The 27,387-nt window shown below is 40.1% G+C and overlaps 1 protein-coding gene across 2 annotated transcripts in view; it reads right to left on the reverse strand.

Moving 5' to 3' along the window:
• CTNNA2 (catenin alpha 2) overlaps positions 1-27,387 on the reverse strand; it is a 1,193,101-nt gene that overhangs the window by 741,175 nt on the left and 424,539 nt on the right. For both annotated transcript variants that reach the window (XM_030837530.2, XM_030837533.2), the window contains exon 7: positions 19,956-20,159. In XM_030837530.2, coding sequence (XP_030693390.1) covers positions 19,956-20,159 — 204 coding nt within the window. The remainder of the gene's footprint in view (positions 1-19,955; positions 20,160-27,387) is intronic.

A 27,387-nucleotide genomic window follows, 5' to 3' on the forward strand; every position in this document is an offset into this window, starting at 1 on the left:
CTTCATATGTGGCATTGGAATTGATCCACCTTCTCAAGGATGGGCATATAAATGTCTTAATAGCTGGCAAAAAAAAAGGTTTTTTTTTTTTTTGAAACTGAAAGAATATGTCCCTGACTTGTTTGATGTTCTCTGTTCTGACAAGATACAAATTGTGCTGACAACCATGTTTTTCTGGAGCAGAGTTCCTCCAAGTTATCTGAGAGGCTGTCTCCCAGGCTATAGTCCCTCAGTTTGACTCAAATAAAACTCATTTCTATTCCTATTATAGATTATTTATTGATTATTTCTGTCTACACTGTAAAGGGTTGCATTGTACACAATACTGAAATTATCCACTCAATTTCATAATTTAAAAATTATGTGATCAAAATCACCAGATATAAAAAAGCCATATATTATTTTTGTGGTTAATAAGTCAAACCACATGAATGTTGAATAACAAGACAAATTTCAACTCTAACTGCTCTTTCACAAAGCAGGAGCTAAGTTTTGCTTTACCTTATTGAGGGATGTTTACTGCTGTGGGATTCTTAAACAGATCTGGGGTGTTCCAAAGACCTGTCTAGTTCTACCTTCAGTAGGAACATGCTTCATATATATTTTTAAGTGAAATACTAGTTAATTTGATGCTAGAAAAAGAGTCATACTAGAGTTGACCTCCACAGAAGAATGGGCCCACATGAGGAGGGTCTTTATCGGGTAGAATTGATCTTACTGGTGGCAACCTCAGAAAATATAACTACCAGTGCAGCCTTTGGAGAAAACTTGTCCAGGATCATTTTCACTAACTGACAATTAAGTGGCCTTTCACCTCAGGAAGTCTGCAATGGTGGCCAAACAAGAAGTCCACGACAGAAATCCAAAAGGATGTCCAGGAGTGAGGGTTTCATAATAATAAAACGACAAAAGTTCCATGTTCCACCAGATGCACCAACACCTAGCAGTCTTTACTGTTTCCGGGAACAAATACAAATCTAGGAGAACCCAAGATTGTGTCAGCAAAGGCGAAGCCAGAGTCTTTCCCAGTGAAGGAGGATGGGCTAGCATCCATATTATTTCTTATGGCAAGGAAGAATTATCCTTATCTTTGCTAAATCTTAGCCAAGTTCCTTCTACCTAAGCCCCTAACTCAGCCAAACACTAGAGAAGCAGCAACATTTTTTCTGTCAGGAACTGATGAAAAGGAATGTGGATCTCTTCCTTCAACTTTTAAAAAAATTTTATTGGAGTATAGTTGATTTACAATGTTGTGTTAGTTTCAGGTGTACAGCAACATAAATCAGTTATACATATACATATATACATTGTTTTTTAGATTCTTTTCCCATATAGGCCATTATAGAGTACTGAGTAGAGTTCCCTGTGCTATACAGTAGGTCTTTATTAGTTAACTATTTTATACATAGTAGTGTGTATATGTCAAGCCCAATCTTCCAATTTATGCCTCCCCCTGAATATCATTTCCATTCTGACCATTTCAGAACCCAAAGTCCCCTTACATTTTTTAAACTAGCCTCATGTTCAAGAAAAACTAGACGAGTGTCATTCAAAGGACAGATACTTTGCCTTAATGATGCTCGGGCCAACCTAAGTCCCACAGATATATTTCTACAAAATTATAGAAGTGATAACTTCGGGGTTGGAAGAAACTTTGAAGGTCAATCTCACTTTGGAATCTCTAGTTACAGTATCGCTGCTAAGTGGTCAGTCACATGTTCTAGTGCAAGGCGCAATCACCAGTCTTTGAGGCAGCTCAATTTGAGGTGTTTCAGATATAGAATTGGTTGGCAAGCTCTGGCTACTCAAAAGCTTTTGTCTTATACTGAGCCTGAATATTTCTTTGTTGTCTATATATACTTTTGGACTCATGTATATAAGTCTCTTTCTTTTGCATAACAATTCTTCAAATATTTGAAGACAGCTATCATCTTCCCACTGTCTTTCCTAATCAAAGTATCCTCCAGTCTCATTGTTTTGAGTCTCCACCATCTGATTACTTTTTGAAGATTCCTGCCATAAGTTTTCCTCTGGAATCAGTAGACTAGCCACTTTTGGATTCAATGATTTCATCAGTTCCTAATCCACTAAAATGCCTGGAAACCTTCTAAGAAAGACATTTAAAATGCTTTAAAGGTTTTGCTGGAACCCCAATACTCAGCATATTTCCCTGTCAAAGGAAGAAACGAAGCTACCCTTAAATGATCTGTATTTAGCAAATCCATCTAGGGTTGTAGTAATCAGAGACTTTTCATCTTAAAAATAGTCATCCTTTTAATAATATGTTCTACAATTTTTTTTTCTATTATTATTATGAAAGAGATACTACGCACTCCAAGGTCAGGGATTCAGTAACTACTGCCATGTTTTTTCAGCACTGGTTGGACTGTATCATCTGATAATGTATCAAGGGAAAAAGTGCATTTTCCAATGAGATTTCAAATCACACTAAGAGGGGTTGACCCTATCAAGTAAGCCTGCAAATACATGAAGCTGCTTCACAGCACCCAGCTCTATCAACTATTTCACCTATGCTAAATGAAATTGGCCTCAGGCTGATTGGAAATTGGGCAGATTCATCAGTTTTCCTGTGGGAGGTAATAATCCCTTTCTTGAATAATAATGTATCAAATGTTATCTGAATCAGATTCATTTTAATCAACACAATAATTTATTTGCATCATGTCATGAATAACCACTATGTTCAAAATGTAGCTATTTGAAATCAGAGATAATGAATAGAATAGTATATTATTTCTGGACATTAAAAGGTACCATTTCCTTGAAGTTACACACAGTGGCTCTTCTATTCAACTTTGTATTCCTCCTGGTATCTAGAATAGTGATCTGTTCGTAACAGGTACCAAATAAATATTTAAACACTGGTGACTAACAAAAATAACACTTTGATTTAATTCACAAACTGTCTGGCAATTAAAACCATAGCTGTCATAGGACAGAGGACTATCTTAAGGGGTGTATCCTGAGACCTTTGTGAAATCCCATACATACAATCTTTCTCTAACGCAATTTTAGACATACGATTGAAGTATATCTGAGAAAGTTAAATGACCCCTTCAGATTCCATAAACCCAAGACAAACATAAGTATATTCTTTTAAGGCCACTTTTTGTAAAACAATGAAATAATGTTTTTCATTGTGCTGAGAATGACCAGCTGAGTGGCAGATACTGGGTAGCTTGCCATCCTGCCCAGGAGGTCAGTCATTGGCCAAGAGACCTGCAAATGGACACTGGGACATGAGATCCAAACCCAGGACTCACTGGGACCACAACATGCTTCATACCATGAACTTCTGGCAGCACTTTTTTTTTTTTTTTTTTTTTTTTTGGCGGTATGCTGGCCTCTCACTGTTGTGGCCTCTCCTGTTGCGGAGCACAGGCTCCGGACGCGCAGGCTCAGCGGTCATGGCTCACGGACCCAGCCGTTCTGCGGCATGTGGGATCCTCCCGGACCGGGGCACGAACCCGCGTCCCCTACATCAGCAGACGGACTCAACCACTGCGCCACCAGGGAAGCCCTGGCAGCTTTAAATGTTACATCAAAGACACTAATGGTCTACTGTGTGAATATAAAAAGGAGTAAATAAAGACCAATATTTACCTAGTAACATCACAGGAGCAAAACCAGTAAGTGGTCGACTTTAAAGCACTGTGAAATGCACTTTTTTGGGGGGCGGGGGTGTAAATAATATTGTCAGTGAATTTGATCATCCCCAATTTAGAAACAGGTTAACCCAATGAATAATTAATAAGTATGTCTCATGAGAACATAAAAGCAATATTTTTGTTTCCTTCCCCCATCCTCTCCTCCAAAACAAACAAACACAAAATAGTCATGAAGTTCCTTCTAATCCTTCTTTCTGAATCTGTTTTTTTTTTCTCTTTTTCATTCCCACTGTCTTCTCCCCAATTCGGACTCTATCATTTCTGTCTGGACTTTCTTAAGAATCCACTAACACGTCCCCATGCCTCCAACTCCAGTGTACACTCTCAGAAGCCACCCTGCACTGGAGGAGGGTGGCAGCTCCCAAACATTGCGTGGCTTACCTGATAGCACTCCCACAGTAAAATCAAACCAAACCAAACCCAAACAAGCAAACCTTCAGTAAACAATTCCCTACCAAAATAAAGGATGCACATCTTAATCTAGAATTCTAGCCCTCTGTAATCTAATCTCAACCTTTCTGTGTAATACCTTCTTTTCTCTATTTAACGTTATTTTCTCTAATCAAGCTGGACTACTAGTCATACTTCAAGTGTACCATACACATTTGATAATGCATTTTACATAATATTCTTCACACCTGGAGTAGCCCCTCTATCTTTGACTTCTCTTCTTCCTACACACCTTCAAGTTCAAGTGTTACCTCTGCCATGAATAATTCAGTTCTTCCACCCAACTGTCTCTCTTTAAACCTGATTCATAACTATCTATTTATATCTTGCAATCCATTTTTTATTATTATTTGGAAGGGACTAAATAGCCTTACAACACTAAAGAGCTCCCCAGGGACTTCCCTGGTGGCGCAGTGGTTAAGAATCCGCCTGCCAATGTAGGGGACACGGGTTTGAGCCCTGGTCCAGGAAAATCCCACATGCCATGGAGTAACTAGGCCCGTGTGCCACAATTACTGAGCATGCGCTCTTGAGCCCGCGAGCCACAACTACTGAAGCCCACGTGCCTAAAGCCCGTGCTCCGCAACAAGAGAAGCCACCGCAATGAGAAGCCCGCGCACCGCAACGAATAGTAGCCCCCGCTCACCGCAACTAGAGAAAGCCCACACGCAGTAACAACGCAGCCAAAAATAAATAATAAATAAATAAATTCGTTCAATCTAAATTTTCTCTTTAAAGAAATAAAATTGCCCTCGTGCTTGCCAGGAGGCAGCTCTACAGCAAATATTTTCAGTTACTGTAATAACTTTCTATAAATTTACAATATTATCCTTACACTTATTAATTATTATTTCCTTTTCGTGTTAAAAAAATGAATAGATTGATTTACCCAGCAAGTGAGTAAGCATTAATTCTGCTAAACTGAATTGGTATAATTCAATTTATCATTATAGTGTAAGAATTAGCCTCCAATTCATCTGTAGCTATTATGAAAGAAAATGACACACTATAATGAAGATAAATAAAATGTTTTATGGAGATATTTTAGAATATTTTAACTTATTTCTGCTGCAGATATTATGTTTATGCTATTCTAAAAACTGAAAATCACGACAATCTCTAAAGAAAATGATGAGTGCCAAGAGTTTTGGTATCATACTTTGTAATTCGTGTGCTGTTCTTGGCTTAAAGGGCATGGCATAGAGTCTGTGCTGAGTCATGACGGAAGCTCCATGGAGGGGCAGATCGCACCAGGAGCTGCTGAGAAACTCAGGGCCAAGAGAGAGAGGTGGCCCAACCCAGTCTCACTTATTTGGGTCAACTTTATACTTAACAGCCGGAATGTGCTGAAGAGCTCTGAATTTGTATTCATCTGGATATTTCAGTTCATGCCTGCCAATGTGCTAAGAGCTGGGCTTCTCTATTTATCATAATTTTCAGATCTATAAGTATAATCACAGATTGGCCAGATACCTAAATAAGTCATGCTTTACAATTAACTTTCCTGTCAATTATCTGGTTACTTCAGACAAAAGTCTCATTATTTTTTAAATCTGTCTTACCAATGAGATCTGTTGTTTTTCCAAATTAAATTTTATATGAAAACCAAATATTGAATTCTAGGGCTTCTCAGGAAGAAGTAAGTATGGGACCAGGTAGAGTGGAGGTAACCAAGTCACACTCATTCTTAGCACACCCGCTCCTGGGGTCCCTGAACCATCTAGGGCTCCAGGAAATGCAGTCTCAAAACTAATAAAACAATTAAGTAGTTTTTGTTTTTTCTTACTCTTTAAAGGTATAGACACATGTCAAACTACATATGATTTGCTAGTCAATAATCTTTGGTTTAGTGAGAATCATTTGATGGGTGTATTTATTTTGCAGGGAAAATTTAATCAGGTGTCATGCTAATAATCACAATATATTAGGGATATACCACAAGAACTCCAATGTCTGTCTGGAATGTTAAATACCCCACGTTTCCTTCTCTTACCATGGTCTTTAACAGCTGGGTGTGGATTTTATACAACAATATGAGTTGATAAAAATATCGGTGTGGCTGTTTATAAACTGAATCATTAAGCCATATGCGTAATAAAAGCTCTAAGGATATGAAAACGTATGTGCCAGAGTCATGTATAAAATAGCATCAAAGGGGGAAAAAGCTAATAATACAAAAGATAAACTTAAATGACTTAAGTAACTTTTAGAAAGCAAAGGGATTTATGAAAATACTCCATTTACAAAGACGCTTCAGTGAATAAAGTTGGTGACTCAATATTTTGGAAGAATCAATTAAAATTAATCAATTCTAAGAAAATGACTGAGATACTAACATTGGTCTTAATTCTCCCTTAACACGATGCTGTGGATCATATTATGGTATCATCTGTGCAACTGCTATCAGTCAATAACTAAGAAGAATATATCATCAAGCAGACATAAAAACAAGGAAAGTTTCTGAACGATTCTTCATCATCATGTGATAAATGCTCTGCTTCTATAATTACCCTATGTAAACTCCAAAGATAGGTATTCACAACCACATTTTCTTCAAGGTCTAAATTGGAACCAATATCTATAATGCTTTTGTTAGGAATAGTATGACACTGAAATATAGCAGAGTGTCTGGATGAAATAGATTCCCCATCTAAGCTTTATTCCAAACATTATGTCTCACCTCTACTTTTATCCAAAACTCTCAGCTCACTTTGAAAATGTGCTTTGACCATCTTAGCTCCATTCATCTCCTTGGTCAAGTTAGGGTGCAAAACAACACGGACTCTGGACATAAGTATGGAAGGAACATGTAATCTTCCTTAAAATAAAAGTAAGGTATGGCTCAGATGGCAGATGTAATACACACATTTATCACTGTTCTTTTCTGAAAACCCATCACAATGACCATAGAGCAATTTTCTTTTAAAGGTCTCAATCCAAAGGGCAAAGAAAATAGGAGAAAATGGCCACAGCAATATTCTGAGAGGCAAGTGCGCTAACTCATTTAGCAGGTCTGAGAAAGCTGACTTCCAAGCCAGCAATGGGGGAAAGCTCAGAACAGCCCAATTCAGGCTGCAACACCCTCAAAGACAACAGATATTTGAGGCTTCAGCTTCTTTTGGAGGAAAGGAGGGAAAATGGTGAGGTTAAAAGCAAGACGATTGCTTGAAACTCCACTTAAAAAGCAGTTAGACCCTTAGATCCTCTCTCCTAATCCAAGCTGCTGGCAACCAGAAGTTTATTTTCAGAAAAAGGTAAAAGGTAAAAGGCGGGTCTTAGGACAGACATGGTTAATCAAGAACAGAACCACCACGTCGGTGGGCAGTTATGGGCAAATGCACATGCTAATGCTGGCTTGTCTGGTTATTGCCTCTGCTGTTGCCTCCTACAAGGTACACAATCTCTACCTAGAGACTGAAGCCAGGAGAAGCTACACTGTTGAAAAAAAAATCATATTCAATTGTCTGCTCCCTTAACACCTTCCTTCTGCCAACAAAGGCTCCTTTTTGCCCCTTCAGAAGGAATTCCGGTGGCTGTCCCACAAGGCTGCTCTTGTCTGCTTTTTATCTGGGGTTCTGACAGGGTTCTGGTATGTTCTATAGATGCTTGGAAAAGGAAGATTTGTTTGCAGTCTACTGTCCAACTAACCCTGAGAAATCAAAAAGAATGTTAGGGGAAAGATGAGTCATGCATGGTACAGGGCTTTAAATGGAGAAAAGGAGAATATCAAAAATCCAATATAAAACATGAAGTAATGAAAAGGATCAAAGAATGGTCATAAAGAAACCGGAAGACCTGAATTCCAATTTCAGTTCTATCTACATTACCTTGAAAATGTCCTTAACCATTTGATTTTTTGCAGATATCTTGCTGCTCATTTTCATTTAAATGGCCTGAAATCAGAAAACAAGGGCTTTAAGAAAATGGATGGGGATCCTTTGACAATTCTAAAAAAAAAAAAAAAAAGCAAGGAAAGATTTTATAGGCTTTACAAACAGTACAAGAAAAACTGAAAGAGTAGGGACAGAGAGCAAACAGAAAAGATAACAAGCATAAAATTAGGCCAATGATGAGAAAAGATGCAATATATAAGATAGGATGAAGTTTGGAGAGTTGTTATTATTTTTAAATGTCTCACAGATACAGAGAAAAAAACACCTTTCCCAAAAGATTTGTGTGTCTATTTTGCAGGGATCAAAAGTGTGAAATCAGCCACCAGGTTGCAGGACAATTAACTGATTCCTCCTAACCCCCAAGTATGCACATTGAATTAAAAAAAAGGCCAATATCGTCTTCTTCTTCTTTGTATTGAGATGAAATTCACAGAACATGCCAATGTTGTTCTTGAGGCACATTAGGGGGAAAAGGGAAAGGAAATGCAAATGTCTGCAAATGTGTGCACTGGTTCCAAGGTGGGGGTGGAGGAAGAGGATTTGGGGGGTGAAGATTAATAATGATAAATAACAGTTTGAAAACATTATTGAGAAAACCAAGGAAGAGGAAAATATGGTACCTCTCCCTGAATGTGATGATACTGATTAAGCTGGGTGATTCCGCCATGCTGGGCTAATCCAAGGCTGGTAACAATGGCTGGAGGAATGAGAATCCCTTGGGAGACTTGCTAAAATACAGAATCTCAAGCTCCATCCCTGGAGATTCTGCTGTTTTAGAACTGGTAGGGCCCTGGAACATGCGTTTTTCAAAATCTCCCTATGTCGTTCTGATATGTAGACAGATCTAAGAATCCACAGGACAGGCAGGTAAAATGTGGCTTCCTCGTGGAAACAGTACCCTAGAATAGTCCCCAAAAGGACCCAGAGCAAAAGCCCAATTCAACGTGTGAACTGGCAAAGGCAAAGCTTGGGGTTAATGCTGTAAATCTGTTAGCTGCAACCCAACCTACAGAATTACTAGAAACTGAAGTCAGCAATGAAGCCGTTGTTAACAAAGAAGATTTTGAGTAATCTGTGAAACTGCATATTTTAGTTCTGGCACTTACTGAGAGCAGAGTCCTTCCAAGGATGATAAATTATCTTTTTACAGATGGGGGAGTAATGTATTGGAAGAGGTGTGTTTGAGGGAGGTGCGCTTTGGGGAAAAAAAAAAAAAGCTACCCTTCAATTAACAGCTCACGGGTGACAGCCTGGCTCAGCTTTGCCTATTTCTAAGAAGATTAGCCATACAGCTTCACAAGTCTCCTCTGACATCCTGAATGTCCAGGCTGAGTAATATACAGCTCAATAAGATTTCCCAGGAGATATTTCACTTGCTGCTTTCTTACAAAAGTATCCTCATTCACAAAAAGAAAACCCATTTTGAACCCATTCTGTATTAAATTGACTCTTGAACTTATGACATCAAGGGTTCCCTAACTTGCCTGTTCATAGAAATCACTTGGGGTACTTGCTAAATGTAGATATTATCAACCCACTCTGCAGAAAACTGTGATTCTGTAGTCTGGGCTGGGCCTCTGGAAAGAGAGTGTCTGGTTTTCAACAGGTGAATTATGATGCTTTTCTTCTGTTGATTTATCTCTTAGGTACATATACAAGCTCTTTGTGCCTTCTAGGCAGGGATGAGTTAAGTAATTTCCGAAGTTCTTAGTCCAGCCTGCAGAATTCTGAAGACCTAAAAATGGCCCAGCTCCTCCCAGACCTTACCATACATCCCCTAGAACTTAAGCCCAGACAGGTCACCCTGGAGGACACACTTAAAATGGAAGAATTAAGAGTGAGCTGTGGGCTTCCCTGGTGGCACAGTGGTTGAGAGTCTGCCTGCCGACACAGGGTACATGGGTTCGTGCCCCGGTCCGGGAAGATCCCACATGCCGCGGAGCGGCTAGGCCCGTGAGCCATGGCCGCTGAGCCTGCACTTCCGGAGCCTGTGCTCCACAACGGGAGAGGCCACAACAGTGAGAGGCCCACGTAAAGAGTGAGCTGCTTGGTGGAGCTCTTGGAACTGAAAAGCAAGCGGCACGCTTCATATCACTTTTTTCTCTACTGATAGTCACAGGATCATTTTAGGCTTTTCTAGAAAGAATTGATGGGGGCCTTAACTATAGCTTTAACTGTAGGGAGATGTCTGGGCATCTCAAAGTGAGTCATGAAGAAGCCAAGAATAGTTAACTTTAGTTAATTTACTTATAGGTTTATCTAGGTAGATGAAGCCGAAAAAACACTTGAATCATTATGTTCCAAAACATGGGATTCAAAAGACTCAAAATCTATGCATTATATGTTGCTAATGCCTCTGCTGCTTTTCCTTCTCTGTCCCACCCCCCTTTTCCTTCTTCTTATTCTTTTTCTTCTGATGATGATAATTATGATTGTGATTATGATTATCAAAAGAAGATGATGAGAGAGAAGTCATTTATTTATTCCGAAAATATGTATTTACTATTCCAGGCTAGATCCTGGGGATTGTGAATAAGACAAGATCCCTCTCATGGGAGCTTAAATTCCAGTGGAGCAGACAATAACAGCACAAAGAGCTGCTGTAATTTCAGAGGTTGGCAGATGCTATAACAGAAATTAATATACTGAGATGACTAAGAACAACATAATCAAACTAAAATTTGAAAGAAAGGCCATCATATAAAGTTGAAGGAAGAACATTCCAGAGAGATGGTAAGTACAAAGTTGCCAAAGCAGCAAAGATCCCGGTGGGTCTGAAGCACAGGGACGTGTCACCACCAGTGAGACAGTTCTTACAGTGTAACAATTTCCTAAATGAATCAAGAGAAATTTTCAGGATGGTCTCACAGCAGCATTAGGCCCAAGCAAGGAGGCCCTTGGGAGCTTATCTTTGGAAGCCTTCCCACGTCCTTTGGAAACACAAAGGAAAGGTATATCCAGGTTCATGGGCTTGGTGGTGGTGTACAGCCTGCTGCTGTCCCTGACAGTTTTGCGAGGTCTTTCTTGAAATACCCAAAAGTCTCTCCCAAGAAGATCAGTTGACGGATTGTGCTGTCCAGGCTGTCTTAACTGGAACGGCCAAATCTGATGACCCAGCAGTCAACTCTGTCAGCCATCTCTACTCACTGACGGAGTCAGAGACAGCCCCTTCCTGTCTCATAATGTTACTTGCTGTTCCTCATTGTATTGATTGACCTTGTAAGATTCAGAACCAACTTTCAAGGACTCAGTGAAGGGGTATGTTTGATAAGGAAAGAAGCTAGCTAGAGTTCTAAGTATGGGACTTAATTTTGCTGTTAAAGTGCATTTTTGTTTTCATCTCCCGTTTCATTTTAGATTTTCTATTCTTTCTGTCACCAAAAAGAGTTCCGTACAGAAATCCACTGTAGATAAGGTGATTAATATCTACCCAAGGTGTTGCTGCAAGAGATAACCAGCTCTGGCTCCAGAAGTTACCAGAAGCACCACTCCGGACACTCTCAATGACCGTGTCTCTTTCTTCATTATCCCAGGCTGGTGGTAACAAGGAACCTGCTGTCCAGGCCCTTCAGATAAGCCTGTGTTCCTCCACCACACAACCTCCAATCCTGCCTTCCAAGGCTGCTCAGTCCATTCTCTTGTTTCACGATCACATTTGCAATGCTCTCTTTAATTTCTTTAAAGATAATTTATAAACTGTGTCTAATAATTGCAGATCTTCAGCCCTTGTAGTTCTGGTCTACAACTGGTTGTTTGTGCCAACTGTCAATCATAGTGGCCTGTTTCATTTTGCTTTTAGTGATTCTAGAATGCTAATTTCTGTTCCTTGTAACTTTATCTGTGGAAATTCTTTGAGCCCTGTGTTTAAAGTGTATTCCTCTGGAGAGGATTGGTCTTTGCTTCTGCCAGGTACCTAGCAACCCACCACCTAGAATGACTTAAAATGAAATTTTGAGTAAACTTTAGGTCACCCTCAAATATAGATTCTGATCCCAAAACTGAGTGATTTCGAGATCATGGTTAGAAATTCTTGGTGGCAGAGGAGAGATTCTTCTCTCCTGCTTTTTAGAAGCCAAGACAGCATGTATTTCCATTGCTCCTCTCTGCGTGGAAGTTTTATTTTCTTAGCTCATGCCCTCGTAGTGACACCATCTGAGAATCCAGGCTTTACACTGAGGTCCCTAATCTGCCTGTCCATCCAGCTGGGCCTCAGACTTTGCCTCCTGTTCTTTACATATTGTACCATTTAAAAACAAAGTCTAGGCCAGGAGGAATCTGCAGATCTATCTCTAGTCTATTGTTTTCTTGTCATTTCTTACCTCTGAGTAACTCCCTTACATTCTTGTGAGTTCATCCATGCACTGAAAATAATTTTAAGAAATTCTACCAGGCACAAAGGTGGTAGCGAGAAGAAAAGGGAGGGAGGGAAGAAGAAAGAGAGGGAAGGGGGGAAGAGAGAGAGAGAGAGAGAGAGAGAGAGAGAGAGAGAGAGACTGATTGCTCAGAACTGCTTTTCCTCCATAAAGAAGTCACCAGTGAGCTCCTGGAGTTATGATTTCCATTGCCCAGACTTAATTCATTATAGAACTAGACTGGGAGCCCCATTTTGATGGTAAGACTACCTGTCTGTAAGGCTACCTGTCTGCTAAACTATCCACAGTGGGGAACAAAGGAGGGTTTCACGTAGGAAGTACTTTTCCTGGCCAAGGAGATAATGTGTGAGACCGCACTGCGAATTGACCTTGATGATCCAAGTAAAACAAGTCTGGTTAGACTCATCTGTCCTGGGATCCTGTAAGTCATTTAACTGTATGTCATGAGCTGATGATTAGTAATAGCAAACATGTGTATGGCATGCTGTACTTTTCAAAGGGCCTAAATCCCCACTGGAATAAAGTCCCACACCTGGGGTCCTTTGAGACCAAAGAGACCTGCCATGTCCCCACAAGGTATGGATGTTACCTACACCTGTGCTCCATAGCTACTGTGGGACTGTGCCCAGATTACTCTAGTGACAACCAACCACCTGCCAGTCTGGATCTCCTCCTGAAGCCTCTCGGAACATTCTCATGCTCTGTAGGATGCTTGGTCTGCCACAAGATCTCTTACACTCTCACTTGCATTATTTCCTTCCAAGGAACATGTCCCACCAGCATGGCTGGACGTTCTCCCACCACCTGTGCCTGAGTGACTTCCGCCTGCATGCCCCCCACGACACTCCCTTGGCTTTTTGAGATCCCACTACACAAAGGAATACAATATTAATATAAGAAGACGGAAGGAAAGGAAAAGAATAAACATTTGGAAGATCCTGTACTAGTCTCAGGGTACCTCTATGAGTCACACTGAAAACTGCCTGGAAACAGAGGCAAATAGGATTGCAAATGCCTTAATTCAAGGATGAAGGCCTCATGCACTACCCAGATGACTTCCCACCCCAACCATATTCCACTGGAAGAGTAGATTCAAAGGATAGTTTTAGACCTCAGAGAACAGGCTGGTAAACTAATTGTGCTCTTTCAATACCTGAGCCAGAACCTGCAACTCAAAAGGAATTTTAAAACTGTCTCTTCATGGATGCAAACGTTTTACATGAAAAGCATAATTGCACAGATGAATTTCAACTTCAAAATTAATAGAGATGTGGGCACTGAACATATTTGAAGGCAGAGAGTAGAAAGGGGGAAAAGAAAAGTTTCAAATAAGGAAAAGGCAAGGAAAACATCACCATAGGTACCAAATTTGGGATATTAGAACTCTTGTCCTTGAATGAAGCAACCAATCCCATTAAGATACCCCTTAAAATGGAGGGCTGTTATGGGGTGGGGGGAGGGTATAGGCAACATTAGGTCATAAACAGCCCACAAGCATTTTTAAACATTACTTTCTACTCTATTTTAAGCCAAACCTTTTAGTAGAGAAACTCGGAATTGGCCAAAGTGGCTTTTGTGAGTTTCATCCCCTCTTTTACATGATTACAGAAGGGAGAGAAATGAGAAGGCCTAGATAATACTGAAAACAAATGTTATGTTTAATCAACAATTACCCTTATTCTTATGTGATAACAACTACTCCATCTTTCTCCTGCCTTCCCATTTGGAGAAATCCAACATTATAACAATTTCTATGACTAAGTTATCTTTCTGATGACACTCCCTTCAGAAGCTTTCAATGCCTTCTCTGGGATCTGGGTCAAATCTAACCGTTGAACTTGTCCTCTAGATGTTCTGAGCCCCTCTCGGCAGTACAACACATAGCCAACTTACAGAAATTCTGATAAATGAAAATCAAATGTATGCAGAAAATTGATAAAGTACAGAAAAATATACTTAAGACAATTTTAAATAGAACCTCAGAGGCATTTAAATTTTCTTTACCTACAAAACGTTCCTTGCACAAAATTTTCAGGGAGCCCCCTAAGCACAGAAACTGGGAAGCCGTGTTCTCCCCACCTTCTCACTCTGTTCCTCAGTCTTGCTTGGGATCTCAAACACTCTTCTCTACTGCCAGCCCCAGAAGTCTTGCCTACTTATCTTTTCCAATACGCTATATAAAAATACTCTCAAAATGTATTGCTTCTAAATGAATTATTGCATATTTATATAATAAAATGTTATTCAGCTAGTCAACATAAGGTTTGAGAATGTTTATTAATATGGTAACATATTCACACTATATTAAGTAAAGAAAATAGATTACAAGTCATCATTTACAATGAGTCCATTTTTTACAACTCCAGGCATAACATATGTGTGTCTCTGTGTGTGTATAAATATATCACTCATAGAAGTTTACAAACATTGGAAAGACATGTACAAAATTATCAAAGATGATTATCTTTAGCGAGTGAGATTGTGAATAAACTTTTTCTTCTATCTTTGTTTTTCACCCTTTACAATGAACATATATTTCTTTTGCACCATTAAAAAACAAACAACAACAACAAAAAAAACAGTGCGAAGCTCACTCTTTTCAGAGCTCCCCAGGCCCTGGATATCACTCTACATGTTCCTCATGTACTGTTGTATGCTGGAGCCTTGGTGGGGTATGGGCCCCAAACCAGGCTGGAAATGACCCTTTGAGATCTCATTTCAGACCTTAACCCCTCACAAATAGGCTCCATCAGGAACACCCTTTACATTAAATTCCACCCTAAAGCAAAGGCTGTGACAATGACCCTTCAGGCACTTGTAATATGTACATATGTTCCCACATCAATTTGTCCCCATGTGCTTTTAATGCATGCATTACATTAGTGGTTTACACACTGTCCCCAGGGATTCACTTAGATGCTTCAAGAGGCTTGAAAAAAAGTTAGATTCAAATATTTTATAAAAATATATAATTTTAATTATTCATAAAAGTAAAATTAAAAAATAACCTGCCACACTTTAACACAGATGAGACCAGAAAATCATTCCTTTATGCCACCTTAGTCTCTGCCATCATTGTGCATACAATCTCTAACTGTGCAACTGTTTAAGAAAACTGTAGCTGTGCATTACTCTTTAAAGAACAATCTAGAGCAACACAGAGTGTTTTTGTCTATGAAACTGAACCAGGCAGTTCAGCACCAAAACGCACAAGGTCCAGGCCTATCTGCTCATCACATTTCCTCACCAAAGCCTAACAGTGAATTGTGTAGAAGGTAGTAATGGTTTAACACATCTCCATATTGTTCAGCATTTCGTTTTAGTACTTAGAATAAGCATTATATCTTTTTAGTCTTTTATATTTATAAGAATGTGAACCATACTTGGGTATTTTTGAAACAAAATTTTTCTACTGAACTCCCTTTTCAAATGTAATCTGTCTAGCAGAGTATCCAGGCATTGCAAAGTGAGCTGTTTACCAAGTGTTACTACATCTGAGTAAATCAGAATTTTCTGTGCAACCAAAACGAAATGAAGATATCAAAGCTGAAGATACCATATTAGGGCGGCTGATACAGCTGCAGCTGCCATTCACACTGCCCAATGTCCATTCCACGTTCATAAATAGTTAGAATTTGAGCACTTTACACTACTGCTACCTCTTGGCACAAGCCACCATCCTTTCATGAATTATTCCAGGGGCTCCTCTCCTCCTCTGTCCTCCTGTTTTGTTTTGTTTTTTACCTTTTGAACTCCTATGACCTGTCCTCAATACCTAAATTATGGCATTTTCTGCCCAACATTCTCCAATGGCCTCCCATTTCATTAAAGTAAAAGTGTAATTCTGAATAATGGTGCACAAGGCCCTACATAGTCTGACACCTTGTCTCCTTGAAGACCCCATCACCTGCTACCTTCCACTCACTTGGAACAGTCTGTGAGCCTCCCCAAGAAGGTTCCTCAAGAGCTCAGGCACCTTCTCACACAAGGTCAATGAGCACTAGACCTTGCCTCTCATTCCACCTCAAGTGCTCTCTGCTCCCTCATCTCTGAAAGATCTTTAACCAAGTGTCATCTTCTCAGTGAACCTTTACCAGGTCATCCTTACAACTACACTCCATGCTGCCATCTCACAGGTTTTATATTTCCCTGTTTCACTTATCACCATCTGAGATAACTCTTACTCAGATTATTGATTGATTGATTGTCTGTCTCCCCAACCTAGAGTGTAAACTCCATGAGAGCAGAGAAGTTTGTCTATTTTTTTCCCTTCTATATCCCCAGAATCCTAGAACAGTGTCAGGCACAAAGTAGGCAGGCATGCAATACATATCCACTAAATAAATACAATATTCTAACTTCAAATCCATCACAAAATGTTGATCAATAAAATACCATGTTTACTTGTTTCCTGTCATGAGGCCACTTTTAAGATTTTTTTTTGATGAAAAAGTAGTTTTACTGCCAATGAAAGAAAGCTGTATAAAATTATAAGTTCCAGATACACGTTTATGTCTTCATTATAATTTGGATCTATTTATAGTACTCAGCATAATACTGCAAAAACCACTCTGATGGCACTAATCCAAAGGTCACACATCCTTTTGAAAAAGAGTCTCTCTCTACCCATTAGTCTTCACATATGTACAATAATGATGTTTGATTTCAAGGAGGATTATTTTTAAGAACCTTCTCTGGATTACATCATTAAATTGATAAAAAATAATTAAGGCCATCGAAGGCTTTCCCAAAACCATTCCAACCATCTTTTCTAACACTGTCACATTCTGGGATCATAAATTTTGTCACAAGCATCTGTTCACTCAGCCCTTTTTCCTCAAACCACAGTCTCTTTTACATGCATGATTTTGTTAAATCTTCAAATCACACACACATTCATTAATCTGAATATACCCTTGTGGAAATATCCAACAAACAACTGACACCCTATTGAGCTCAGTGTATCCATGTGGCTAAAACATGGCTCATACCCCATGCAGACAACTTTCTCCTAATCATTTAGTTTATAGCTCTTTTCCCCAATGTCCATCTTCCTCCATTTCATACCACTTGGCATGGATGTGTATGATTTTAGAACAGCTTCACCTACAAGTGAGCATGAAAAGTTGAATCTTCATCAGGAACTGATCAGGTGATTTTTAGAATCCAGAAATGTCAGTTTTGTCTATGGCCATACCATTCTGAAGGCACCCAATCTCAACAGAAGTGTCAGTTATGCCAATTTCAAAATCTTTTCTTCTCAATCTAATTATTTCTTTATCCTAATGATATTGCCTAGCATATTAATATGAAAATCTGCAGAGTGATAACTTGATAAAACCTTCATGTCCAGAGCTTAGAAAATTGAAAATGAAATATCTTATAACAGCCTAGTCACAACTGACTAATGTTTTGGTTGCTGTTAACTACAACAGACATTTTAGTAAGGCACAGATGCTATATCAAAATAAATATAAACTGATATTGTGGCAGTAGTAATGAGTGCACTAGACAGGGATTATGAAGCCGGTCTAGCTGCATCCAATTCTATCTTGAAATCACCAAAGAAGTGTGAAGTCCAAGTAAATTTTATACACTTTATAAAAAAGTCAGTAGGAGGTGTTTTATTTCAGCCTTTGATCCTGGTGGTTCAAAATGAACAGAATTTTCACACTTTAAAATTTAAGCACTATACCCACCTACGTATTATCTGTAACTGTGTCAAAGTAGAAGCCTAATTTTCAATAAAAATACAAAACATTCCTGCATCACAAGGTTGTGAACAGAAAAACAAGCACCTGGAGTCAATAAAACACAAAAATCCATCAGCCCTGATGATCTGTTTGAGTTTATACTGAAAGAAAAACTTCTACTTGACCGGATTCTAGACAACGAACTGAAAATTACATGTCACATCTCGATCAATTCTTCTTTAATCACATTCTGTGATTAAAAGAACACAGGAACATCCTTCTTTTTCTGATTTATTTATATTGAGATCTTAACCATCACTCTGATCTCCACAGTTTCTACTTCCTTCTTTGGCAGTAATTCTTCATTGCTAGAAATACCAGCATGCCTTCATATAAAATCAAATTCCACATATAAATCATTAGCCTGTTGCCATTCTGTTAAAAACAAACAAACAGAATCCCAGATTTTATAAGCCCTCTTTTTTTGTTAAATCCATTATTCAAAACGATTGACACAGGATGGAAGGCACTGGCGATCGACATTTCTAGCCGTACCCTGCGTAGCACCCGTAGACCAAAATCACAGAAAGTGTTGGCCATCCAGATCCTATAGAGAAGTCCTCATAAGCAGAAGAATACCATGTGAGACAACCACACCTTATTCTTTGCGTGCTGAAAATGGGTAAATCTTGCAAAAGCAAAGAATCTGAAGGTGTATGGGAAGGAAACAGATTTGGGCTTTGAGGAGGGCATTCTACATCTTTCTGTTTTCTAGATCAAAGTTCTCTGGAGGGTGTGGCAGGAGGAGCTCTGTGCCTGGCACTGCTGACTCCTGGCTTGACCTGAGAACCTACATGTCAGTTAGGGATGGGAGTGGTAAGAAGAACCAGGCTGGAGGGAAGGACATGGGTTGACTGCTTTGTCTCAGCTTTGCCTCAGGGTGTTCCAGCAGGACCCAGGGTGGGCTTCAAAGGCTGGGAGCCGATTTTCAGAGTCCCCGTTCCCTACCTGACACCTACACAGGGCATTCCTTCAACATGTAATGTCAAGACCTCACTACATTTTTCCACTTTATGCTGAATTCTCTCAAACCCAGGAGTCCAGGACAGGAGGAACTCAGATCATTCATGGGTGCAAGCCCTGGGCATCAACAACATCACCTCTGCTGAATGAATAGAGCAAATCAATACAAACATAATTCAGTGCCTTTCAAAACAAAGAATATGGCTTCATCTCCTTCATCTAGTTTTCAGGTACACAAGAAGTATCACATTCTACACCTGTAGGAGAGAACAGCTGGTGTCTGTGCTGCCATATCACTAGATGTTACTAACAGCCATTTGAAAACTTGGAGACATTCCCTAATTTCTAAATGCACAGTGAATCAATAAAGTTTTCCCAAGTTTTACTGCAGTTAGAAGTTTCCACCTTAACCAACTCTGTCCAAACTTTTGAAAATCTATTATAATTCCTAATGCCTCTTCGGGATGAAGATTAGCCATCTACAGCCATCCTTAGCTTTGAAATTGCTCTGTGTAGAGGACTTCAGTGTGACCTCAGTTATTTCCATCCACCGTCTACTTTTGCCGACTGAAATCTTACCTAAATAAAGAGCAGCCACTAAAACGACCCAGAAATCACTCAAGTAAAAAGCCAAAGTTTTCCTATGAAACCTCTTCCACCAATCTCTTCCCTGCTACCAATGCATTCCGACACGCGATCAAGACAGGACGCTCCCAAAGCGGCTCTTGGGTTTCACCTGTCCTCTTTCCAAACTGTGCCTGCTTTCCTCAGAGCCACCAGATCACGCACCGGAATCCCCCGAGGGCGGCGCGGGCCTGAGAGCCCGGGACTTACGTTGTTCATGTACTCGCTGAGCAGGTCCTGGAGCGCCTGGCGCACGGCGTTGCACTCGGCCACGATCCGCTCCCGCCGGTCGTCGCGGGTGCACGAGGAGTCGGCCATGAGAGCCGCGCCGCTGATGATGCTTTCCAGGCGCTCCTCTAGGGACGGCCGGAACCGGGCCTCGCTGAACGTCATGGGGTCCAGGATGATCTTGTTCTGAAAGGAGGACAGTGCAAAAACAATCAGCAGAGAAGAGGCGGCTGCCTTGGCACCCTGTTTTCTAAACCAGAAATTTCTGAGGCCAGGACAAGACTCTGCGTGGAGAAGAAACAGGCTACTTGGATAAATTCTAAAGTGGCCTTGACAAAGTCTCAACTTTCCGTAAGATACTTTGTCCTGAATCTAATCTTCAGGGAGAAAACACCATGCTTTGTTTCAAAACTGTGTTCTTGGCAAAGGCTATCTCAATGGAAGGGTTTTCGAAAGAGATCGTGGCACTGGCTTGACATTTTTTTAAATTTGTAGCCTTTGAGGAAAGCACATTTCAGTGTAGCGCTTTGTGGGGCTATGGAAAGATTTTACAGCCCCAGACTAGACCATAATACGTAACCAACAATAGGACTGGTACACACATAGCATGCATCCCCTTCAAGAGAAGCAGAGAGTCCCATGGCAGGATGCCTTCTGAAACTTGAGTAAATAGCATCCAAAAGGCATATACAGTACAGGTGACTTCCCACTAGGAGCTAATATATTTTGTATAAAAACTAGCATTCTAGAAAAGGACTCATAATGTGTGTGCATGTATGTGTGTGTGGTCTGTCACAATTAACTGACAGTATCCTGATAAAGGTGCTAACATGTTCCAAAAGAGCTTAGATAAGGAGAAAACAGAGATGTTTCCTAAAGGGAAGGTGTCACAGAGCGTTTATGCTTAGTTTTGCCCCTGCTAAGCCTGAGGATCCTGGAAACATGTAGGTAGTGATGTCCAGAGGTGTACAGAAATATGCATCCAGAATTCAACAGATATATCAGCCTGTATGAGGATCTGGGAATCATCAGGGCTACGTGGACACAAGGCAGTGAATGGTATACTAGCAAAGTGAACAGGACAAGAACAGGCCTAAGAAGGCCCAGTTAATCCCAATTTCCAAAGGTTTACAGAAAGGTAAGAATCAAAAGCAAGATCGAAAACATAGAGCAGAACCTGGAGAATAGTATTTCCAGCAAGTCAAGGGAGTGGAGAGACTGATGAAGTGTATGGTAATTAACTGCAGGAAATAGAGAGGCAACACCAACTTTGCCCAATTGCTGGTTTTCATTAGGGACCCCTTCTCTGCTCCAAACAAGGAAGATCATTCCAACAACGTTAATCACAGTGGAATGACCTGCTGCACTAATGGTTCGCTCATCTTCACTGGAGGTGCACACTCAGAGGTCCAAGAACCAGCATGGTAGTGATGGAGTAAATGGTCTTCTGACCCTTGGATCCTTTGATGGTATTGCCATTCCATTGCTCTTTCCTTTGATGTTCATCATATATATATGTGTGTATGTGTGTGTGTGTGTGTGTGTGTATACACACACACATATATATTTAGAAAGCATAATTTACCATATCTACAAATATAATAAGAAAACCAAATGATAGGTAGTCATGCCATTGCCCACCTGCCATCTGCTGAGTACCTACTATGTGCCTACTAGAGTGCTTAGTGCTAAAAAGAGGGTGAAGAGCATAAAAGACACTTGTGTGATTTTTTTTTCCCAATAGGATATAAAATAGCTGCTTAATTATTACAAGATAGGTCGGAGCATGCTCTCTGGGAATAGCTTGCCGTAACTCTCCAACATATCCTAAGGTATTTGCTGAAAGCTGTGCTCAAAGTATCAGTGGCTTTATTCCTGTCTTACCCCTAGGTGCTTTGTGATTGCCTGGAGGGGTGGGATAGGGAGGGTGGGAGGGAGGGAGATGCAAGAGGGAAGAGATATGGGAACATATGTATATGTATAACTGATTCACTTTGTTATTAAAAAAAAAAAAGGATCAGTGGCTCTGATTCTCTGCTTGTTGTTAAAATGCAAATCTCCACAGCAGGGAGATCCCTTCAGCACAAAATGATGATGCCCTAAGGAATGCGTGAAGCAGGTGGTGACTTCGAAAGAAAAAAGCACCCACTAAACACAGACCACGTCTGAGGTCCACTGGAATGGTGGATTTCCTAGGAAATTACTCATTGGTCGAAGCTCTCTCTTCAGTTTAGAAGGCAAATGAGTGAGGTCCTTCCTATGAGCTATTCTGTGGCAGGTTTTGGCATAAAGACTACCTTCACATTTGCACTTTCTTAGATCTTACGAAAAGGATAATTTTTACTTAACTCAGAATAACGTTACTCAAATTCTGTCCCTTGTGCCTAAGTAACCTTCCAAACAGTATCAAAAAATCACATGGAGTCCTCAGTACAGTGGATGGCTTTGCAGGGTATATCTTACAAGTGAGATTCCCAAAGGAAAGCTGAGAGGGGGCCACAGGTGCCCTGCCCCACCTGCCATCTGTACTAGAGTTCTGTCTGCAAGGACTCTTCCCAGTGGGATCCATTTGAATTCTCTCTCTCTTTCTTGCTCTCTTTCTATCTACTGCTTTTCAGATGATGCATTTATTATATATATATATATTTTTTTTACCATGTAACATGCATTAAATACTGATACTCTAATTAAAGAAATACCTGATCAAAGTATAATTAGACTACTTTCCTTTATAAGGATTGCTGATTTTCAAAGCACTCTTTTATGGGAACCCATATTAACAAAAAACAATAAAAAGTGTTTGTTCTGCTTTGAGGTTTCAGGAGACTCTTCAAGGTTATATATCGGCTCTCAGATGGATTTTTATTATACTTTTGGACTAAAAAATATAAAGAAATGCCAATTTGATGGAAATATACTGAGGTAAATTTGAACTCAATAAGGGCAATTGTAAAACAGTTTCCCTGTAGAACAAGGAAAATGTACTATTGTCATTATAACATTATTTCCTAAATTATTTTCCACGGAACACTGAGCTTAGAGATGTAATGTTCTGATGAAAAAATAAGTTACCTTAGCCAGATATGTTTTGGAAATGCCACATGGCCCAGGGTACATTAGCACATGAAATGCTTTGGGGAGTTCTGCATTAAACAAGTCCGTCTCCTGCAGCATTCCTCAAACATATTTGAGCATAGAGGGGTCCCCTTTAAAATGCATGCATTATCTATGAGAACCTAAGGAACACGCTTTGCGAAATCATGGCAAGAGAGAATTTACAGTGTCAGCCGAATGAGCTCCCCACCTGCCACGGCCCGGGGCTGTCATGAAAGTAAACGCACTGCAACATTGAGCTTCAAAAACTCTGAATAAAAGTTACACCGTTCATCACATTTCTAATAGAATTATTCATTATGTATAGATCACAGGGGAAAAGCTTTAAAAAAAAATCTCCCTGGAAAAGAAACAATAAATTTACAATATTCCAATCTATATCCGTGGTGGAGATGGGGAGTACTGCAATGATGGATGTGAACGGCTAGCAGGAAGAAGCCACTTAGGGGAGAGAAAACGAGTAAAAGGCATTGCGCATGTGCACGTGCATCTGTGTGCATGTGTGTATGTGTGTGTGTGTGCATGTGTGGGGGTGCGGATTGCCTGTGTGTGCTTATCTATGAGTGGATGGGTTTGGGTTGTGTGTAATGGGTGGAGGGGGGCAAATTGGCGGGAGGGGACATGGGTTGTTTGTGTGTGTGTATGTGTGTGTGTTTTCAGGGGACTGGAGAGCTCTCAAACAGGCTTTAGAAAAACAGAAAAAGATAAGAAAAAAAAAAAAAAAATGAAGCCAGGGGCTTAAGGACTAGAGGAAAAGACTACCGTTGCTAAAGTGATAGGAAAAAACAAACTCCTGGAGGTGAATCCTAGGCAAAAATACAGAGAGTGAAAGCCAAAGTGGAGTGAAGGAGGAGTATTGCTTCTGCATATTTGAGAGCGACTTAAAAAAAGAAACAACCGGGCAGGCTCTCTTTGCTAGCACACTCCGGGGTCAGCTCAGCCTGTCCGCGACTCTCTGAGGCTGCCCTCTACTGGCCAGAAAGGGAGCAGCAGCGGCAGCAGCATCCAGCTCGCTCCCTGGTCACGGAGGGAACATTTCATGGGTAACATGCAAGCACCAAACAGAGAAAGGGCGAGGCCAAGGTTTCCTATCTCTCCCTTTATGCCAAAGGTGTGCTCCTGCAAGAGGATTTTATGCTGTTTCCAATTGTACGGACTTATTTTAGTCCACTGAGATCTTACATTTTAAATAGCTAAGTCTCTCATTTGCATCCTTAAAGCTCATTTAATCTTTTTATCCTTTTGATCTTTTAGTTCATCTCCTATTGTCATTTTAGTTCATTTTAAAATTGTGAGGCTACGTTTCTTACTTTATCTTCTTTTTTTTAAGTAAGCCTTACTTTAATTTCTTTTTATCCTGTCTATTCTCAGTCCCTTTATTTCACTAGCATAATATTCTGTGCTTTGTGATTTTTCCTTAACTTATTTTTTATTAACATCTTTACTTTAAAAATTAATGTTTTCATTCTTACGTTTATGGAGTGGCAACTGGAAAGCATGGCTATAAAGAGAGCAGTCCCAATAATTCTCCCCCAAGCAAAGGAGGCTAGGATCCTCTTCTGCCATCAAGTTGGAGCTATAACAGTCTCTCTTGTCCTACATAATTGATGTCCCATTTTTTCCAATGTCGAACTCTATAAAAATTGTAACTTGAAATAATTCAGGGAACGATATAGTTCAAAACTACTTCCCAAAATAATAGATTTACCTGTACTCACCCCACATCCAATTGTTACAAGAGCACTGCTTTTAAATCGCACCTATCATTGCACCTATCATGCATGCATTCTCTCTACAAGGAGTAATGTGATCTAAAATTTCAGTACTATCCTGGGACACTAAGTTATACTTGTTGCAGGCTCCGATGCCACAGCAGGCAGCAGAGAGACCTCTGTCAAAGCAAGAAGTTGAATGCATTACAAATGGTTCGATAGGTCCACAATTCTGTGTCTGTGATATTACTACCTCCATCTTATTGAAGAGGAAAATTATTCCAGAGATGTTTCCCCATGTTCGTACAGCTGGGAAATGAGGACACCTGGATTTGAACACAGGGCTTTTCACTTTAAGCCCAGCGTTCCTTCCACTGTTTCAGATTGCCCATATTCGGTTGAAATGAGTCTAACAAATCATAATTATAAAATTTTATTTCTTATTTTAAAAAACCATGAAATTCTCCTAAACCAAGTATAATGGTATAAGTATAATCTGTCATACTGTCTTCTTTTATGTCATCTGGGTCAACTTGCCCTTCCCATGGATAGCTGAAAGTATAGCCATTCATTCAACAAATGGTACCAGTTACTGTAGGTGTCTGAGGGCACAGACTGAAGAATCCTTTATTTCAAGAGGTTCACTGTCTAGTAAAAATAAAAACAGAATATGTACAACCAAGTGTAATTTGGAAAATATACTGACAATGTTAAGGAAGAGCTGAGTGATGGGAATTTGCACAGTTGGGAGGTGGGAGGTAGGCACAGAGATCTTCCTGGAGGAGATTACTCCTCAGCTGAGACTTAAAGAGTGAAAAGCAGTTGACCAAGCAAAGTCAGGGGCCGGAAGAAGCAATGCAGACAGAGTAGGAAGTGGTAACAAATGCACAGAGGTGAAAAATATCACAGTATATGAAGAGTATCAAAAGAGGTTTATTGAAGCTGAAGTGTTAAGTGTAAAGTTACAGGTGTGGTGCCATGAAGGGGTCCCAAGCAACTTTCCTTTAAGAGAAACTTCTGCATGAACATAGGTAACTGACCGTCTCCACCTGCTACAACTGTAGATCCACCAGTTTCACAAGGAGCCATACAAGACCCCAGCAGCCCCTGTCAATCACGGAGCCATTCCTGCCCAGTGGGGACTTCTCCAGCAGGCAACGTCTGCCCCTGCTCTTGCCTCTGCAATGGCCATGCTGAGACCTGCTCGGAACTGTGTGCTCAGGCTCTTCCGACACTGTCCTCTCTCTCTTGCTCTCCTTTCACGGGTGTTTGACCTGCACTGCAGTCAAAAAGCTCTCTTGGCCTATTTCTACTGGTTCTTTCCCACTATATCCTTCAAAGGCAATTCCTGTTTACACATCTAATCCCATCTATCTTGGGATTTGCTTCTCCAAGGACTTGAACAGACAAAAACAGGAATAGGAGACAAAGTTGGTGAAGAGAGCAACAGCCGTGTTCTGAAGAGCCTTCTATGCCATAAGACGCTTTCTCTCTGTAAATACCCCTTCAGACAATGAAGAGTCATCAAGAATTTAAAACATAGGAGTGATATAATCCTGTTTGGCTGCAGAAAGTTTTCCCCAGAAGTAGGGAAGTCAGCTTTGGCAGGGGTAGAAGGAGAAGGCGAGAGAGAAATTATCAAGGCTTCAGAGCCCGGAAGAAGGATAGGCTGAGTACAAGATTATGTTTGTATAAGAAAGATTAAGGGCATGTGTTGGGACACATTCAGAATGTGAATCTGTAAAATATGGAGATATATTGGCTATGAGAATGTAGAAGAAGGAGTCAAAGATAAAACCTTAATTTCTGGCATGGGTAACATCAAAATGCACACATCAACCAGTTATACCCTGGGTATCAGCCTCCTTTTATGCAAATAAAGTTTTATTAGAACACAGTCAGGCCCATTCATTTACACACTGTCTATAGCTATTTTCACACTGCAATGGCAGGGTTTAAAATTTAGGACAGAAACTGTATGGGTCACAAAGCTTGGGATATTTCCTATTGGTTTTTTAAGAAAACATTCACTGACCTTGAACAACTGTGACAGGTAACAGATAAAGAAGAGCAGGTTTAGAGTGGTTATGATTCATTTACATGGAAGTCTTGTGGAAAGTTGATTATAAGTGTATGAAAATGGACCAACTATAAAGATTGAGGATCATTAGAATAAAGGCAGGAGTGGAAGCTATGAGAATGGATGTGCTATCCCAAGGAAAAGAAATAGAACGAGAAGAGCAGTGAGCCCAAGCCACACTGGGAAGCCCTCAATGCATAACAGAGAAAGAGCCCACAAATGACATGGTAAAGAATGGTCAGAGAGATCTGACCAGACCCAGGAGATTTTATGGCCATAGTTTATAAGGGAGAACAGTAGGAAATTCTCTAAAGAGGCCAAATAAGATCAAGACCAAAAATGTCCTTTGAAATTGGAAGCTAGGAAGTTATCAGTGATAAACTGTGTGCCTATATGTGTATATCTGTGTGTATGTACTTATTTATTTATAAATATTTTAATCCAAAAGGCACATCAGCCTCAATGGAAAGTAGCAGAAGCAATCTGACTACTGTTGAGATGAAAAAGA

Source organism: Globicephala melas, chromosome 12 (genome assembly GCF_963455315.2).
Source record: "Globicephala melas chromosome 12, mGloMel1.2, whole genome shotgun sequence".
NCBI classification, from domain to species: Eukaryota; Metazoa; Chordata; class Mammalia; order Artiodactyla; family Delphinidae; genus Globicephala; species Globicephala melas.